Raw genomic sequence first — 19,708 nt, forward strand, 5'->3', positions numbered from 1 at the left:
TTTAGTGCTTCATCACTTACATTTAACACCCAGTGCTCATTTGAACAAGTGCCCTCCTTAGTACCCATCACCCATGCTGTCCATTCCCCACCCACCTCCCTCCATCAACCCTGTTTTTTCTCAATAGTTAAGAGTCTCTTATGATTTTTTTCCCCTTCCCCTATGTTTCTCTTTTGTTTCTTAAAGTTCGCATATGAATGAAATTCTATGGTATTTGTCTTTCTCTTACTTATTTCACTTAGCATAATAGGACACAAAAATACAGATTTCAAGGGGCACACACAATCTGATATTTATACAAGCATCATCAACAACAGCAAAATATGGAGTCCAAATGTCCATCAACTGATGAATGGATAAAGAAGATATGGTGTGTGTATATACACATACAATGGAATATTACTCAGCCAACAAAAAGAATGAAATCTTGCTATTTGCAACAGTGTGGATGGAGCCAGAGTGTATTACTCTATGAGAAATGGGATTCAGAGAATAGAATAAACCCTGCTTTTAAAATTCTGAGATTAAAATGTACATTAGGAATCATTAATTCATTAAAAAAAAATGTTTAGTTATTGGGTACCTAGCCTGTGTCAGCAGGGGATATTAACAGAAGCTCAAGGAAATAATGGCATTATGATATTCATCATAAAAGAATCACCATCCTGTTTCATGTTCCAAAAGTGTAGCATATACGATTTTCATTAATTTGTATTTAGCATTCTAATTGTTTAATAGCGTGACAAAATCTACCTCCCTATGAAGTAGATGAGGGTAAGTAAACAGTGCTTCTGCCTTCCTGGAAACATCCTAATTTAACTAAAGCCTCTATCTTTGGGCATCAGAATGCAGAATTCACTTTCTGTTTACTAGCTCAACCATTTCATTTCCTCAAAGCCTATTTATTGGTGCCCCCTCAGCACTTCTCAGTAGTAGGGATATAGCTATGAGAAAAGACAAAAATCACTATCAGAAATGAGAGTCAAGATTGACTCCAAGGTTTTTAGCTTGGGCAATTCAAAGGATGGAATTATCATTTATTAAGGTAGAAATTAAATCATTCATTAAGATGGGAGAAAGAGGCTTGGAACGACAGATCAGGGGAGTTGGGTTAGAAATACATTTTAGTGATGAGCATCGAAATAAAGTGGAGAAGAAAACTGGATATAGGACAGCCAGGTTCAAGAAAAAGATGACCACAGCAACTGTACATAAAAATCAAGGTCTTGCATAGAACCATCTAGGAGTAGCAGAAAGGAAAGGTGACATACAGGAACTGATGGGGCATTTCAATGGCAGGTTTTGCTTTCAAGGCTGGGCAAATAAAGTAAAAAGGCATCCGGGCACCTGGATGGCTCAGGTGGATGAACGTGTGACTCTTAGTTTTTTGGCTCAGGTCATGAGCTCCTAGTTTCATGAGTTCAAGCCCTGCATCTGGCTCTGCACTAGCAGAATGGAGCCTGGTTGGGATTTTCTATCTCCCTCTCTGCCCCTCCCCACTCATGCTGTCTCTATCTCTCTCAAAATAAATAAGTAAACTCAAAAAAAAAAAAAATTTTTTAAGTATAAAATGCATCAAAAAGGTAGAAGAAAAATAAGATTGTGGTGCTCAGGAAATATGGGAGGAAAAGTTTCTCAACAGAGAGGGTGATCAACTCAGTCAGAGGCTCTAATAGGTCAAATAAGATGACCAATAAATTAACATTGGTTTTGGCAAATTGGTGACTTGATAAGAACAGTTTCTATAAAAAGGCAGAGTTGCTGTCCCAAGTAGGACAACACTTGCCTTCTCATGGGTACCATATGCAATCAGCAAACAAAAGCATACCATTAAAATCGGCACTAAAATATTCTTCTCCTTGCTCCAAGCACATCTTTATACTTTAGAAATACTGGTTATTAACCTTTGCTTTCAGCGAGTAAGGCACTTCTCTTTAGGTGTTAAATCATGGACTCAGTTCTGATGATTCGGAAAGCAAATACTGTAAGCTCATTTTGTTACTCTTACCTTAATTATCAAAAAGGAGGCTTGCATGAAATAAAGTATTTAACACAAGTTATAGCTGGAGGAGTGTGTGTATGTCCATCTAGGGCTTAGGATGGCTGAAGGTTTCCTCAAGAGCAGCGGCAAACAGAAGGTGCACTGTAAGGACTGGGGCTGGGAAAGCCCACAGACAAAGATGAGGAAAATGCACAGCCAGAGCTGTAATTATAAATAGTGAGAGAAATGTAAACAGTGCAGGAGACTAGAAGGCACAGACACGCAACAGGGGGCAAAGTAAATAAACCGTAAACAGAAATCTCAAAGATACTCAATATGAGGAATAGAGCTGTTCCAAGGCAATCTTAGGAACAAAGCAAATGATCAAAGAAAAATCATTCGACCTGGAAAAAGGTTAATCGGCAAGACAAAGAAAGAAAGATGCCCCATGTACATCACTTCAGCAGCAAAGCAGCTTTCTGCCCTTGAAAACAGGCAGGTTTGCTCACATGTGAATACACAGCACCTAAATTTCCTCTGGTACACAACTGCACTATGGCTAATTATCACTATGCTGAAAACAAATATGAGGAGAAAAAACCACTTTATGCATTTTTAAACTTCGAACAAGAACCTTTGACCCTTTTGCAAAACTCCAAGCAGAAAATTCAAGGGACCCTAACAGGTGTGATGCCTAAGGCCCAACCATAAAAGCTCATCCAAGTTTTTCGAAGGCCATCACAGAAAATGCCTTCTCCATGATTGTGCCGAAGGAACTGAGAAGATATCTGAAAGCCAAAGCAAGCATATTCTTTAGAAAGCTCATACTTTAAAAACAAAACACAAAACAAAAAAGAAAGCTCACACTTCAGTCAACATGTTCATTCTAAACACAAGTAGATGTTTTTACAAGTAAAACGATGGCTATATGACACTGAAAATATATCAGCTGCACAAGCTAAATTCACATTATAAACAAGTACCAGTCAAGTACTTACATAGAAATTCTATCGGAATCTGTGAATAATTATTACATGGGCTTGGAAGATACAACTTAGTCTGCTCTCCGTCTTTCCTAACCCATTGCTGAAATCATTTGTTTTTCTTTGCACAATCAAATTTCATATTTCTCAAGTTAAAATGAGTAAATGATGCTTACAGATGAAGTTCCCCTCTACTGCAGACAAACTCCAAAGAATTTAAAAAGCACTGCATTAACTCAGAATAAAAACTAACCAGGCTACATTATATGGACAAACACAGAAACATTTAAGTAGATCAGCAGATGTCAAGTTCTATAATTTTAACTTCCAGTTCAGTGCTCTGTCAATTATAGACACAAAGAACAACTCAGAGTCCAAGGTACCTGCATAGAACCCACATAAACACAGAGAAATAAACTGCAGGATTCAAGAGGCTACGATTTATACGTATAGAAATACTGGAAAAACAAATGGATTTTTAAATATTTATTCAGAAACTTCCCTCTGAAACAGCATTAATTTCTTCTGTGTCCTCTCATGCATTTTGCTGTACGCCTTAACTACTGCATTTTTCTTATGAAACATTAGCTATCTTCAGATTCCCAAGTATAAGCTTCTTAAGGGCAGGAGTATACTTCTTTATGGTCCTAGTATAATTCAGCACACAGCAGTCACTGAATAATTAACTAATTGACTGCTTAATTATGAAACTCTGTGCAGTTACCTCTGAAGCATGAGGTAAGTTTATCTTTCTGGCAATCTACTATAGCATAACTGAATAAATTTATTATGTAAACTCAGAAAATTGGCAGTATGTGCTAGACAAAAATGTTCGCCACAATTTATACTTAAGTGTGTACTCCATATGACAATATGAGGTCACATTAGATTGTCCCACTATGCTTCTTTAATGTCTTCACTTAATGGCCTATTATTTACCAGTCCATTTTAATACATTTAACCTTTTGATTCATATTGACATATGAATCCTACTGATGTAAACCTCAATAGAAGTAGTCAAAACAGAGAGGAATTAAACTGATCTCTGCATCCTTCTGGAATGCCTCCACAATAATCCTAAAAATACATTTTCTATACTCTCTGTTCTTCATTTGGGTCCTTCATTAACGGTGAGAATAAGTTATCTGAAACTGAAAACTTCGGTTAGTAATTTTGTGGGGGAGTGTGGAGATACTTGAAACAAGACAAAATAGTAAATTAAGGTAGGACTATTTATTATAATGAGGACTTTATTTGGTCTTAAGCAAAATTAAACTTGAGAATATTTTGAGCATTTCAGGGGTACGGAAAAGAAAAGAAACAGAAGCAAATAAACTTGACTGTATCTAAAAGGGTATTTTAACCCATGATTTGTTTCAATGTTCTATTTCTCAATTATTGTCTAATAACAGATTGCAAGGTACAGTGACTATAACTCAATTAAAGGTAATTTTTCCTACTTTCTGAGACATATGAAAATGTGATCCAATCAATTTTACAAATATCTATTCTGTATTTGAACTCAATAAAATCCAGAAATTGAAGAGGCTTTTTTTATTTTGTTTTTAAGAGAAACTGTGCCTTTACAACAGCCATGGGAATGCAGTTCCTTGACTGCAGGGAGTATAAATGACTAACAGCCCAGCCCCAGCTGCTCCCTGTGAAATCCATCACAAGATTTGAGTCAAACCCACACTTCCCACCGGCTTCTCCCAGCCAGTGTCTGCACACAGCAAGAATAGTGAGACAGGACATGAAGGGCTTTGACTTGAGGATTCCCCAACCACGTTGCCAAGTTCTCCCGGAACTGCACAGCAGCCTAAGATACTTCCCCCAAGCCTCCTTCCTTCTCTCCTCCACCTGGGGTCAAGTGTGCACTGAGCTGGACATCTCCCCACCTGCCCCAGCCCTCTCCAGATCTCTAGTAGGCATTTCCCCTAGCTCCTTGCTGATCAAATCACTTGCTTCTCAAAGGACCTAGATTAACATAGCCTTGTTCTACAAAGCAAGTTGCGGAGAATATCGTTTTCAATTTTTCTGATTCTTAAGTATTATACATGAAACTTCTTTTGTAACAGGGATTTTTACTTTTTCTTCTTGTTGTCTAAATGTGAGCACCCTATCCACTTTAGTATGTAAGCATGAGACATTCGTTAACACCATGTGCATGCCAGGTGTCTGAATATGTTTGAGACCTTATTTTCCTCTTGTAACAGTTCTTGAGACAACAAAGACCTGGATTATATTTCTCCCTTTTGCTTCTTTGGAAAATACATTTCAGGGTAGAGCAATATCTATGGGAATCCTAGAAAGACATATCTATCATTCACCCCAGTCCACCGAATCCTGGAAGGATATAATCTACTACTCTTGTCCACTGTCCACTCAGTCTGTAATTAAGGTAGAGAAAAATACTCTGTAGTACCGCATGAACCAAAATTAATGAGGGATGCATTCCGTTCTAGCTACACCAAGGTACGATGAATGACAGGAAAAACAATAAGAGCACAGACTGAAGAATAAGAGGGTGACAAGAGAAGGTTTAGTGGTCTGCTCCCCAATGCATGACAGTGCACCACCATGGGTCTCTTACATTTCTGCATGCATTGCAAGCCAAGGCACTGACTGCCATTTTTCTGGATGAACTTTTCAAGGAAGTTTGAACGGCAAATGGGTAGGCATGCTTCATGTCCAGTCTAATAAAGATAATGTCTCTTTGGAGCAAAAGGCAGGCACAATTACAACCCATTATAAAAGATTAGGATTTCCTAAATTCAGAGTTCCTGTCCTGTAGCACAACCTGGCATCCCCACCCTATCTTTAGACTCTCCAAAACAAAGGCCTGCACTCAATTTTATCCTGAACTGGGAATCCTATTGTTTATCAGACAATTGGGAGGCCACGTTTTAAGCACTATTACCCATTAGCCCCCTATTTAATAAAGATCCCATTTGGGGGGCTCCAATAACTGTAAACAATGCTTTCATTCCAGAAGCACCATGTGGACATTCAAGACCACACATCTTATGAAGAAGCAAGGCATTAACTTGCTTGTCTCTCGAAAAACACCAACTTTCACCTTAGAGGTGATCATAAGAGATGTTCAAGTGTTTAAGCAAATGCTAGCGGTACACCGTGCAGTCCTCAGACAACCATGACAAGCTCACTCTCCAACTGAGGCTACCGTTGGTCCTGGAGAAAAAAGTTATTTATGTGTACATGCAGGCAGTTATCCCTATGATGGGAATCACCCAAGTGGAAAAGGTGCTAAGAAATCTGTCCCCGATTTTAGTTGACATTATCAATGATACCACACATTAGCCCCAGAAAGCACTCAGATTCAACTCACTAGCCAGGGTTGTTACGGATAAAAGTATTGCCCTAGACTTCCTTCTTGCTGAACCAAGGGAAGTCTGTGCAATCACTAATATGTCATTCTGTACCTGACTACCTCAGACAAGGTGGAAAAACCAACAGAAAAAAATTAAGAAAAAAGCCTCCTGGTGTTCAAAGTCAGACCTTGATGGTCTGTGGGGTTTGTTTAGCTGACTGGATCTAGGACCTGGAAGGCCTGGCTGAGGTCCATATGACAGGCTAGCCTCAACTTGCTGTTTAGAGTACGGCTGACCAAGAGCTTTAATTAAATACTCTGAGATAAACTGAAGAGATTTTGTCATAGCTTTTATCAATCAAAAAAAGCGCTCCCTGTGATGGAAGAGTTGAATTCCCTAAACTCAAGGTTTCTCTCCTAAAACACAAACCACTGCAACTGGAAACTGAGGCTGATACAAAGCTGTACTTGAGCCACTACTATTGCTGTGGGTAATGAAGTCCTTTGTTTTCGACCCAGGCATTTATGTCTTCTCATAGCATGCATAAGACTAACAAGGCAAACTAACACATTAACTTATAAGTGACACAAAATCACAGACCCTTCATCTTCTTGACACTCCCCACCCATGAGTCCGAGAGGACTGAAAGAGGAAGACATCATAGGAAAAAATGTAGCACGCTGTCACCACAGGACTGAAAACACGTATACAGAAGCAAAGCCAAACATCCACCCCAAAAAACTCAAGGATTACCACCCTTTGATTCCTTTCCTGACAAAAATCTACCACAATTCAAACAGTCCTCCGACCAACAGCAAAGCTTTGGACAAACTCTTTAGAATCCAGATAATGTTTCCAATACTCTAGCAAATTATGGCTCTAAAATGAGAAGGGAGAAGATACATGTAGAAAGGGAAAGAAAAATAAAGGGAAAGAAATGAAAATAATAGATAAATTCAACATGTGGTTGAAACTAGGGACTGGTTCACCCGTACTTATTCCAACCCTCTTCTGGGAAAGCAGACTGTGTCAATATGAGAGGACAATCATACATATCAAGACCGGACCCTATGAGGAAAGGTTTGGGTCTGTGGCAGAAGCACTATTGTCTGCTCTAGGGTCTCAGGTGCTGACTAGAATAGAATGTTGGGAGTGGTTTTTCCCTTAGAACATTCACGGATGTTGTCTGGCATTTCTTCTACATTACGTCTGTAATACCCATCCACACACAGTTCCCTCCCACAAGTTCTGTTAAGGTATCCAGCACCATTTCCTGCTTAAATTACCCACAGTGGATTATGTTGCTTGAAGCTGAAAACATCTCTCTGATACACTTGAGAAAAAGTAATGTATAATTTAAGTCTGATATTTATATTTGTACTTTCTTTTCTGATAGGTAAGACTCTCTAAGGCCTGAGAATAATTTTAACTTATTTCTGGGACTCAGTTTTTCACTTTCTTTCTCTACCATATGCGTGGGAGGAATGAAAGTTATGTTCAGTTCTATCAAAAACATAGGCAGTCACATTATCTTCATTATTATCAGACTCAAAAAAAAAAATCTAACAACACTCCTTTCAAAAGTACTATGTTATACTTTGCAATAAAAGAACAATGAGATTTTTTTTTTTATTTTACCATCTCCCACTTACTCCAATTTAAAAGCAAACAATTGGTTTCTATTTTATTCAGTGACAAACAAGTTTTATTTTTAATTTGGTGATTTGCTAATATCCACCAGCCTAGCACATTTCAATCAATGCAAAGTATACAGGTAATGGTATAAAATGGGCACTTAGTACTCAATAGTTTCATGGGCAAATTGATAATGAGCTAGCTCTAAAATATACTTTATTGTAGAAAATTCAGAAATATCCAAAGAGAAAAGTATTTTTAGGTATTACTAAAGTGTTGCATGATCTTTTTAAAGGAAACAGAGAACAACCAGCAACCCCCAAAAAGACAATCTACTTACTACCCCCCCCCCACCCCAAACCACAACCCTTCTCCTTAAGTTAGTTATCTGGAAAACAGTACCTTTAACTCCTAACTTAAGCTTGCCACCTGCTAGCTATTTCATATATTAGGCTTAGTAATAATGAGAAACCTTCCTTCCAGAATAAAAATCCACAACAAAAGGGTTGAGTAGGGAAAATAAGAATTAAAATTCTTCCCATTGCTTATTCATCATCAAAAGCATACAAATTTAATCTGGCCTTATCAGAAAAATGGGGAAAAAAATGCTAAAATGAATTTTCACTTCTCAATGAAAATTAACTTTTAAAAACTGTATGAAGAAATTTTAGTGTTTCAAAAATAACACAACTAACCATAAAACAAAATATAATTACTTACAACTAAACAAATTACTTTCATAAAAGCAAATACAATCAGCCACCTAGATCTTGGTATAAAATTTCTCAAGAACTGAAACAGATGATTTAAATAACTATCATGGGGAGGTGTTGCTGCTAGCCCTGCCCCCACCCTTATTCCCCTAACACTAAATACGGCAAACAAGCAGTCATTGAAAAAAAAGAAAGAAATCATCTCCACAAATTTTCACAGGCAGCATTACTCATAAAAGCCAAAAAGCAGAAACAATTCACATGTCCACCAACTGACAAATGATCAACAAAATGTGGAATATCCATACAATACGCATAATATTTGGAGCAGAAAAAAAATGAGGTTGCAACACATACTTCAACATGAATGAACCTTGAAAATATTATGTTAAGTGAATGCAATCAGTCAGAAAGGACCTCATATTGTATTATTCTTATCAAATGTCCAGAATATGAAAATCTATAGGGAGAGAAAGTAGATTAGCAGTTGCCTAGAGCTAGAGGGAAGGAGGGCATTGCAGGCTGACCGTGAAGGGGTAGGGTGGGGGGATTCTTTTAGGGGTAAATAAAAGGTTCTAAAGTTGATTATGGTGAAGGCTACACAACTCTGATTATACACAAAATACTGAACTGTCTACGTCACATGGGTAACTTTTATGATACGTGGATTTTATCTCAATAAAGCTGTTAAAAAAATCATTTCAAATTTATATCAGATTTTTAGATAAATGTTTAAATTTCTTCAAGTCTTAATGTCGTCTTTAAACCAGTAATCCACTCTCAATTGTTAACTGACTATTCTCTTTCAGAGAATTGTATAGATATTTACTAGCTAAATATAAATTTATCATAACTACACCAATCATCTTTCCATATGGTAGCACCTTCAATGAGAGTAACTACCATAATAGAAATGACTAAATATACCCAAGAATGTTTTTGATACGTGTAGTTTGCCTTCAGGTTCATATGGTAATCAGTTATAATTCTTAAAGTTCGAATAGATGTACCTCAATGTTTGATAGCCAAAACAAATTTAATAGGCAAATAACGAATTTTAAGGTTATAATGGTCACCTTTCAACTGTCAATCATGTTATTTACCTAGATTAAACATGGCTTTGTTCTTTTTTTTCTTAAAATTTTATTTTGAGAGAGAGAGAGAGAGAGAGATGAGGGGCGGGGGGGGGGGGGGGGGGGGTGGGGGGGTGGGTGCAGAGAGAACCGTAAGCAGGCTCCACACTGTCAGCACAGAGCCTGATGTGGGGATCAAACCCACGAACCATGAGATCATGACCTGAGTGGAAACCAAGAGTCAAATGCTTAGCCAGTTGAGCCAACCAGGCACCCCAAAACGGCTTTGTTCTTAACAAGACATTTTTTACCCCTTTCCTCAGACAGAGCTTTAAAATGTTAAATGATATAATATTGCCATAAACTGGGACCTTAGTTTTACCAAGATTTGTTCTTAACTGTTTATTTTGAAATAATTGTAGATACACAGAAAGTTGCAAAAAGAAACAAATGCACAGTAGATCCTAGGTATTCCTAACACCTTGCATGATTATAATACAACACAAAAACCAGGAAAGTGAAATTGGTACAACCCACAGAACTTACTTAGCTTTTAGCAGCCTTACACTCATTTGTGTGTATATGTACAGTTCTATGTGAGTTCATCCTATGTGTACGTTTGTCACCATCACCACGATCAAGATGCAGAACTGTTTCACCACACACAACTCCCTGCTGCCATTCATTTATGGTCACACCCAACACTTTCTCAGACCCCGTTCCAAATCTTTGGCAACCACTAAACTGTTCTCTGTCTCTAAAACTTGGTTCTTTCAAGAACGCTATATAAGTGCAATCACAAAGTGTGTAACCAACAGCACTGGCATTTTTTTTTTAATTTTTTTTAACATTTTATTTATTTTTGAGACAGGGAGAGACAGAGCATGAACAGGGGAGGGCCAGAGAGAGAGGGAGACACAGAATCTGAAACAGGCTCCAGGTTCTGAGCAGTCAGTACAGAGCCCGACGCGGGGCTCGAACTCACGGACAGTGAGATTGTGACCTGAGCCGAAGTCAGACGCTTAACCGACTGAGCCACCCAGGCGCCCCTAGCACTGGCATTTTTCAATCAAGGTAATTCTCTGGAGATTCACCTAAGCTGTTGTATATATCAATAGTTCATTGTTTTTCATTACTGAGTAGTATTCTATGATACAGGTGTACCACAGTTTAACCCTTCATCTGTTGAAGAACTTCTGGGTTGTTCCCAATTTGAGTCTATGACAAATAAAGCTGCTATAAAAATACATGAACAGGTTGTGTGTGAGCATACATTTTGTTAATCTGAGATATGTTCACGGGTATTGCGAAGTTCTAATTATGTAACAATTTTTTAAAATCTTTTGATGGTTTCTTTTTTTTATGTTTGTTTATTTTTGAGAGAGAGCGAGTGTGCATGCAAGCAGGTGACGGGCAGAGAGAGAGACAGAGAGATAGAATCCAAAGTAGGCTCCAGGTTCTGAGCTGTCATCACGGAGCCCGAAGTGGGGCTTGAACCTATGAACCATGAAATCATGACCTGAGCCGAAGTTGTACGCTTAACCAACTGAGCCACCCAGGTGCCTCTAGTTATGTAACAATTTTAGTATCAACACTCCTAATGTTTCTGAGAAAGGAAGATTGCCTTCAGTCTCCAATCTCCACTGTTGTTAATTGAACAAAATTCCTTTTGAAGTCTACCATTTACTCAACTCTTACGGCAAATGGACTAAACATTTTAAATACATTAATCTATACAATCCCCACATCAACCATGGGGTAGTGATCAACAGTCTCCTTATCTTACAATTTAAAAAAAAATGGAGGCAAAGAAGAGGTCTGGGGCATGATCCTGGGTCACAGAGCCAGGATGGGAAGAGCTGGGACTTAAATTCAAGCTATCTGACTCAGAAGTCTACTCCTTCCATTCCAAGACAGCATCCCGTCCACTCTTGGGATGTATGTATTATTAAATACAAAAAGTATACACTAGCACAAAAAGTATTTAGGGGATAAAGTTTATATGTGACTATTACATTTCCTAAGTGAGATTTTAAAAACTGGACGTGATCTCTAATATGCTATGCAAATGACCAAAATTCATCTGATAACCTGTTGCTATCTGCACAAACATTATACAGGTAAAAGGTAACCTGGGTACTAAAGGAAAATTCAGGTAAAGTCACCAGCTTTTCTCTACGAAGTTTTTTCTGTGTTCCCTCTTCCTTAGGCTTGTGGTAAATAGGAGGCCTGGGGCCAGATGAGAAAGGAGGAGAAGGGAGGGGCTCCTGGGTGGTTTAGTCAGTTGAGTGTCCAACTTTGGACCAGGTCATGATCTCACGGTTCATGAGTTCGAACCCCACAGGGGGCTCGTTGCTGTCAGTGTAAAACCCCCTTTGGGTCCTCTGTCCCCCACTCTCTCTGCCCCACCCCCGCCCATACACTCTCAAAGAAAATAAACATTTAAAAAAAAAAAAAAAAGAGAAGGGAAATGAGAGCAATGACATCCTTGTCCGTGGATACACACTGTAGACTCTAAGACTCTAGAATACATATGAAAAATCTGAAGGAGTAAGGTCCACATCAGAGGTGATAACACATCCCAGGCCCCTACTCCCATGCTCTCTGACAAGCCCTGATGAGTAAGTAGAGGCTTTTTTCCAGAAGCTCTGGTAACAGGACCTATGCATTAGGGAATATATACTCGGATCTCCAGCCCTACCTGTTGCCCAGAGAAACAAATCACAACAGGGTTCCTCACCAGCCATTCACAAACACTGTCATCAGAAAGGTCATCATCACAAACACCATCCTCAGAAATACCATAATACATTTTTTTAATTTTGACATCTCTAAAATTTTCTGATTGCTCATCAAATACTATCTTTTTTTTTTAATTTAACGTAAGATTTGGTTTCTTTATTCCTACCACAATGAAAAATAATACAGAAGCCAAGCTGCACAGACCTTTAAATAAAATTTAAAACTAGAAGTTTTTTACTAATTAAGGGGGAAATAAATTTACTTTGTAGCTATTATTAGCACATTTTGGTTTTTAATCATTGCTGCACATTAGAATCATCTGAGAATCTTTAAAAATCCCAATAGCCAGGTCATACCAATTAAATTTTTAAAATATCCAGAGGTGGGAGTCAGGTATTAATTATTTCCTTAAAGATACTCAGGTTATTAGCAATAACTAACAATTCCAGCAATTAAAACAAAACCCCTCTTTTTTTTTTTAAAAAAAAAAAAAGGAGAAATTATATAAACATTAGTTATACAGCTTGGACACTATACTAGTTAAGTCTAAAAATAACTTCCTTAAAAAAAAAAAGTGACTTTCTATAACAGCACTTAAATATTTTTTAATTTATTTTTTAATATTTATTTATTTTTGAGAGACAGAAGACAGTGTGTGAGCAGGGAAGGGGCAGAAAGAGAGACACAGAACCGGAAGCAGGCTCCAGGCTCTGAGCCGTCAGCAAAGAGCCTGACGAGATCATGACCTGAGTCAAAGTTGGATGGACGCTCAACCAACTGAGCCACCCAGGTGCCCCAATAGCACTTAAATATTTAAATATCTTTGAAAATCCTAGTGTACCTTGGTCTCCTTATCATTCATGCAAACTCTTAACTTTTCAGATATAAAAACTAATAATTCAGCAAAAAGCCGTAATTCACTTAATTGTCCAAACTTCATAAAAAGTTGTAATTATCAAGTAGTAAGACTAACAGAAAATAAAGAATTCATGGACTTTGATTATCGATTTTATAGAAATCCCTAGGAAGTCAGCATCTAAGAAAGTAACCCAAGGAAATAATAACAGGTATACACCAAGTTATAACTATAAGAACACATTGTGATATAGTACACATTAGAATTCTATACATTTATTTGAAATGTTATAAAACATTCAATGGCATGCAGGGTTTCGTACTTAAATATAAGCCAGTCAGAAAACAGTTATAAAACAATATGTAAGATTATACCTGAAACTTACCTGCAGCTGAGCTGAATCATGCCTGAGACCTTCCACAATAGATGAAAATCTGTCAACATTTCTTTCTTCTCCAGCTGATGTTAAAGCTTCTAAAACCTCTTCAAGGCTATCAGAAAATTTGAAATTAATTAAATTGCCAACAGCAAATAATCTAAATGCCTTAATACAACTGCTTGATCTATTCAACTCCAGAGTCACTACTCCCAGAACCAGCAACATTTTAAAAGCTTACTGAGTACATAGCATGTATCAAGTACTAGCTACATGTTTTAATTCATTTATGCCTAATAACCCTATGATGAGGATAACTTATCAAACATTTATAAAGTGCTTTCTACACATCAGGCATTATATAAATCAGTTTACAAATATTAACTCTTTTTAATGTATATAAGTCTATGAAGTTGGTATTGTCCCATATTATAGAGCAAGAAACTGAGGGAGAAAAAAGTTAAGCGATTTTTCTAAGGTCTCACGTCTCCTAAATGATGAAGCAAGGATCTGAAATCAGACAGTCTTTGTGGTGAGCACTGTCCTGGTTTCCTTAATCATTACACTCTGCTTCCTTTTCAGTGTAAATGAAGTCTGATAGCCAAAAATACACAGTAGTAAGGATTTATATACACACATTCGCACATAAAAAATATGCAAATAAAAATACGCACATAAAAAGTAACAGTTAAAGATCTATAGTCGCTACACCTTTAAAGAACAGTGTTAACACGATCTAGTGTATTGTAGGTCAGTTTGTAGACGTAAACATGTAGTCTGTAAATGTTATCTGTATCATTTTAATAACCTATTATGAAGTCAAGAAATAATAAATATGGAAGAAGTAGAAGAAGAGGAAGGTGAAAAAAGAGGAGGAAAAAGAGAAAGAGGGTAAAGAAAGAAGAGGGAAAGGAGATGGCCAAGAGGAGGGAAAAGGAAAGGAAAGGAGAAGGTGTTAAGGAGGCAAGAGGGAAGAGAGAAGACACAAGAAATGGGTGGAAAGAGGGAGGAGGAGAATGGAGCAGGAGGAGGAGAGGAAGAAAGGCGGAGGGGGGAGCACTAGGTGCATCTTGTGTGTCAATATTAAATACCCTCTTAGGGTTTTTACAATAAAGTTACTATGGTCTTTTTGAAACAGTTAAGGGAATGTGGTGCAGCTGTACCTGGCTTCACGTGCTGGTGCTGCTGCTGGGGACATCCTTGTCCATGGACACACACCTAGCTGTGCAGCCACGAGAGGACATCCTTGTCCATGGACACACACCCTAGCTACCCACATAGCCACAGGGGGACATCCTTGTCCGTGGACACACACCTAGCTGTGCAGCCGCGAGGGGACATCCTTGTCCGTAGACACACGCCGTAGCTACCCGTGTAGCCACAGGGGGACATCCTTGTCCATGGACACACGCCGTAGCTACCCACGTAGCCACAGGGGACATTCTTGTCCGTGGACACATGCCATAGCTACCCACGTAGCCACAGGGGACATCCTCGTCCGTGGACACACGCCATAGCTACCCGTGTAGCCACAGGGGGACATCCTTGTCCGTGGGCACACGCCGTAGCTACCCACATAGCCACAGGGGGACATCCTTGTCCGTGGACACACACCTAGCTACCCGTCTTGCCCGGGGGGACATCCTTGTCCATGGACACACGCCATAGCTACCCACATAGCCACAGGGGGACATCCTTGTCCATGGACACACGCCGTAGCTACCCACATAGCCACAGGGGGACATCCTTGTCCATGGACACACGCCATAGCTACCCGTGTTGCCGCGGGGGGACATCCTTGTCCGTGGACACACATTGTAGCTACTCATGTAGCCACGGGGGGCATCCTTGTCCGTGGACACACGCCGTAGCTACACACATAGCCACAGGGGGACATCCTTGTCCGTGGACACACGCCGTAGCTACCCGTGTAGCCATGGGGGGACATCCTTGTCCGTGGACACACGCCGTGGCTACCCGCATAGCCAAAGGGGGACATCCTTGTCTGTGGACACACGCCGTAGCTACCCGTGTTGCCACAGGGGGACATCCTTGTCCGTGGACACACATTGTAGCTACTCATGTAGCCATGGGGGAATCCTTGTCCGTGGACACACGCCGTAGCTACCCGTGTAGCCACGGGGACATCACTGTCTGTGGACACATGCCATAGCTACCCGTGTTGCCACGGGGGGACATCCTTGTCCGTGGACACACATTGTAGCTACTCATGTAGACACGGGGGGCATCCTTGTCCGTGGACACACGCCATAGCTACCCGTGTTGCTGCGGGGGGACATCCTTGTCCGTGGACACACGCTGTAGCTACTCATGTAGCCACGGGGGGACATCCCTGTCTGTGGACACACACCGTAGCTACCCGTGCAGCCGAGGGCAGGGCCTGAGTCTTGCCTGCTGACTCTCCAATAATCCACACAGAGCAGCTCAACAGTTGCCAGGCCCAGGAGGGTCGCCACAAGGACAATTTTCAAATGCATGCGGGAGGTTCTGCTTACAGGCCTCTCTACCTAGCCTTTATGAAAGGGCTATTTATTTACTCTGTAGGTTGTTCTGTTTTTATATCTTCACCCTTTTTAAAAGATATTTTAAATAATTTTTAAATGCTTCCTGTAATAAGAATCCCAATCTTTCAAAAAAGAAAAAAAAGGGGGGTGGAGGTTTATCTTTATAATTATCTTTTAATATGTATGTAATGGTCTTTTGCTTACAATCCTAATATGTGTGGATAATGTCTTTAAAGTTTAAAACATCAGGATGTATTTTATGGTCAAAGACTACCCTCAACCAGTAAAGTACTATTACATATAGCACTTTTATTATTTTTTTAAGTTTATGTATGTATTTTGAGGGAAAGAGTGTGAGCATGGGCTAGGGAGGGGCAAAGAGAGAGGGAATGAGAGAAACTCCCAAAGCAGGCTCCAGGCTGCCAGCATGGAGCCCGAGTGGGGCGAGTGGGGAGGTTCGGGGGCTCAAGCCCATGAACCATGAGATCATGACCTGAGCTGAAATCAAGAGTCGGAGGCTCAACCAACTAAGCCACTCAGGTGCCCCACAAATAGCATTTTTAAAATCTGCCTTACAAACAGATTTTCAAATAATATGATGTTTGCTTTTACAAGGGAAATTGCATGACCTACAATTTGAATTAACTCTATCTGGAAAACAAAAATCACTTAAGAAACAGAAACCATTTGCATATTTTTTTAAGTCTTTGTTGAGAATTTTTATTTAGGGTTTGAATTCGGAACAACTTAAATACGATGAAGAAATAAGTTTTTCATAGAAAAAGGTTAGCCCATAACTACTATACTGATTGAGAATAATTATTACTCAAACATTTCTGTTCAGACAATTATGAATCTAAATCAGCTGCTTAAGTAATACTTCATTTATTAACAGTAAATTCTGGTCTAAAATAGAATAATGAAAACATTAAGTAAATCAAATTATATTGTTATATAATTAGAGAAATGAGTTGAGAGGACTTACATGCTTTCCTCCCCTACAATGCATACTGCAGAGAGGAGTTTTACCACATCTGTCATCATACTTGGGTGCTTGGGATCGATGGCTTTGGCTAATAGAGAAAGACTCCTCTCTTCACTCATAATTCTTTCCAAGCCATACTGTAACATTTTGGAAATAAGAGGTTAAATGTTAGCAGTTTATTGGGGGAAAAAAAATAGTGCCCTAGAGGAAATACAGTTATTAAAAAAGTTTATAGGATAATATTTTTTTTTTTTACTTTGTACAAGCTAGAAACTATAAGGAATGTATAACATCTTGGAAAAAATTCATAGACTTATTCACATCAAAAACTATGATAGTCAACCAAACATAACTCCTCAAAGGTGATTTTACAATAGTATGACTTACAATTACTAAGAAAGCTAAGTATCCAACTGGAGAAAGGGAGAAACAGTGAGGAAAATGGAGATTTCCCAACAGAAACACACAAAATAAAAAGTCAGTTTTTGTACCGGACACTGAGGCCATAAGGAGCTTTCCTGGGAAGGATGGTTGGTAAGGGATATACCACACAAGTAAATACACAGATCAGCTCTAACCCAGAGAAATATAATGAAAACCACCCACACAATATCTAGTTTTCCAATAAAAAAGTAAAATTTTAATCAAATTAATCCAGTATATCTAAAATATTATCATTTCAACATAATCAATATAAAACATTTATTGATGAGACAGGAAGAAAAAATAACTAAGTATTCAAAACCCAATGCATGTTTTATATTTACAACACATCTCAGTTCAGACAAGCCACCTTTCAAGTGCTCAATAGCCACAGGTGGTGACCACATTACATAACACACACCTAGATAAGTAATGCTGAGTTCATAAAATGGGCACAAGTTGAAAGAAGATTTGGACAGATCCCGTGTAGAAACTGCCATGAGGAGCATAGATACTCTGATCCGACTGGTATTTTATCATCAGAAAGACAATGCAGTTGTAAACACATTATATAAATGGGATGATGCTGGACAAGGATAAAGTTTGTTTGCTACTGCCAGGATGCCACATCCAATTAGAAGATAAGGAGTCATGTTAATGACTTCGTGTTTTGATTTGAGGATATATACATCTCTTAGGGCCCACTTACAATCTATGGGAGATAAGTATCAAATAACAGAGGATAAATAGAAGCAATAAAACAATATGATTTATCTTCTATGTATCCCAAAGGATCCTTCTAAAGAGTGAGAAATTGGTTGATTAGAATTACTACTGAACACTAAAAAGGACTTTAATCCCAATTACAGACCTATGAACTACAGCTTAACTCAAAGTTAACACTAGATATAATTATCAAAGTTAAATCTATAACAAGCTTAGACCCAAATGCTGTGAGTGGTATGAAATCTTATTTCTAATTTTCCTATCGTGCCTACGTCATTTATATAAAGAAGCCGTCACACTGCTGAAAACACTGCATTTGTTTTCAACCACTATCTAAGGAACACAGGTACCGAGGAAGCAGCACAGGCAGAAGGGCCAAGCGCCCAGGATATGCTTTCTGGAGAGACATCTCGGTCTTGTTGGTGGCAGGGAAAAGTTTACAAATAGATAGCTAAGCCAGTCAGGAAATGATCCCTTTTGTGATGCCCTGGGCTGTCTCCTAACTGGAAACAAAGAAAGAGAAAGCAGGCATGGGGCCAAGGACTACAATGTTCTTCAATAACCATTATAGGGAATTGTCAGAGGTTTATAAAGTACCACGTAGATGCAATTCAAAAAGCCAATCAGTCAATGATTACCAAGTGCCAAAGAGCTGGCTCTGTCCTGAGAAACCAGAGGATTCAGTAAAGCATTTCCCTTTCATTTCCCACCCACTTGGATGTCCTTAGCCAACTCCTGCCCGTCTGGAATCAGAGTCCTGTGGCTCCTCCAAATACTCAAAACAACTCATAGTGATTTCCTCCAAGTGATACTAACTACCTTCTCTGTGAAGCCCTCTAGCACTAAACCATTATGCGTAGAGAGCAAAATATGAGCATTCTCTGATTTCAGAGTTTTCACTAGCACTTCCTAAACTCCAAAGCTCCACCATCGGCAGTATTCTGACTTTGCTAACATAAAAACATGCCGCGCTCATTTTAAGACTGGAATGAGGCCAGATTACCACCACTGAGCACCTAGAACTAAAGACAGAATTGCCGCCTACTTCATTAAAATTACTCTTGTTCAATTATTTAAAAAACAAAGCAAAGCAAACAAAAACTGTTGACTCTGTGAAAGAAATAATCAACTTACCAGTGCTACCATTTAAAGTGCATTAAATGAAGCCTATTAGAACGTTAGAGAGGCGGTGACAAATTTTGGAAGGTCTAAGGTGTCTCTCTACTGAATATCAAGGGGCCACTCTGGTTTCTATGAAAACTCATATGTTCTAAATCGAGGAATAAAGCCAGGTTCCATTTGCTTTCTACTTGAGGCCCATTATTACCTAACAGATAGAATGTCAAGCCACTGGAAAA

The 19,708-nt window shown here is 38.9% G+C and overlaps 1 protein-coding gene across 1 annotated transcript in view; it reads right to left on the reverse strand.

Annotated features, from left to right (window-relative positions):
- DIAPH3 (diaphanous related formin 3) overlaps window positions 1-19,708 on the reverse strand; it is a 503,867-nt gene that overhangs the window by 343,837 nt on the left and 140,322 nt on the right. The window contains exons 8-9 of the mRNA XM_015536788.2: window positions 17,202-17,338; window positions 13,701-13,806 (exon numbers count right to left, since the gene is read on the reverse strand). Coding sequence (XP_015392274.2) covers window positions 13,701-13,806; window positions 17,202-17,338 — 243 coding nt within the window. The remainder of the gene's footprint in view (window positions 1-13,700; window positions 13,807-17,201; window positions 17,339-19,708) is intronic.

This window comes from Panthera tigris, chromosome A1 (assembly GCF_018350195.1).
Source record: "Panthera tigris isolate Pti1 chromosome A1, P.tigris_Pti1_mat1.1, whole genome shotgun sequence".
NCBI lineage: Eukaryota > Metazoa > Chordata > Mammalia > Carnivora > Felidae > Panthera > Panthera tigris.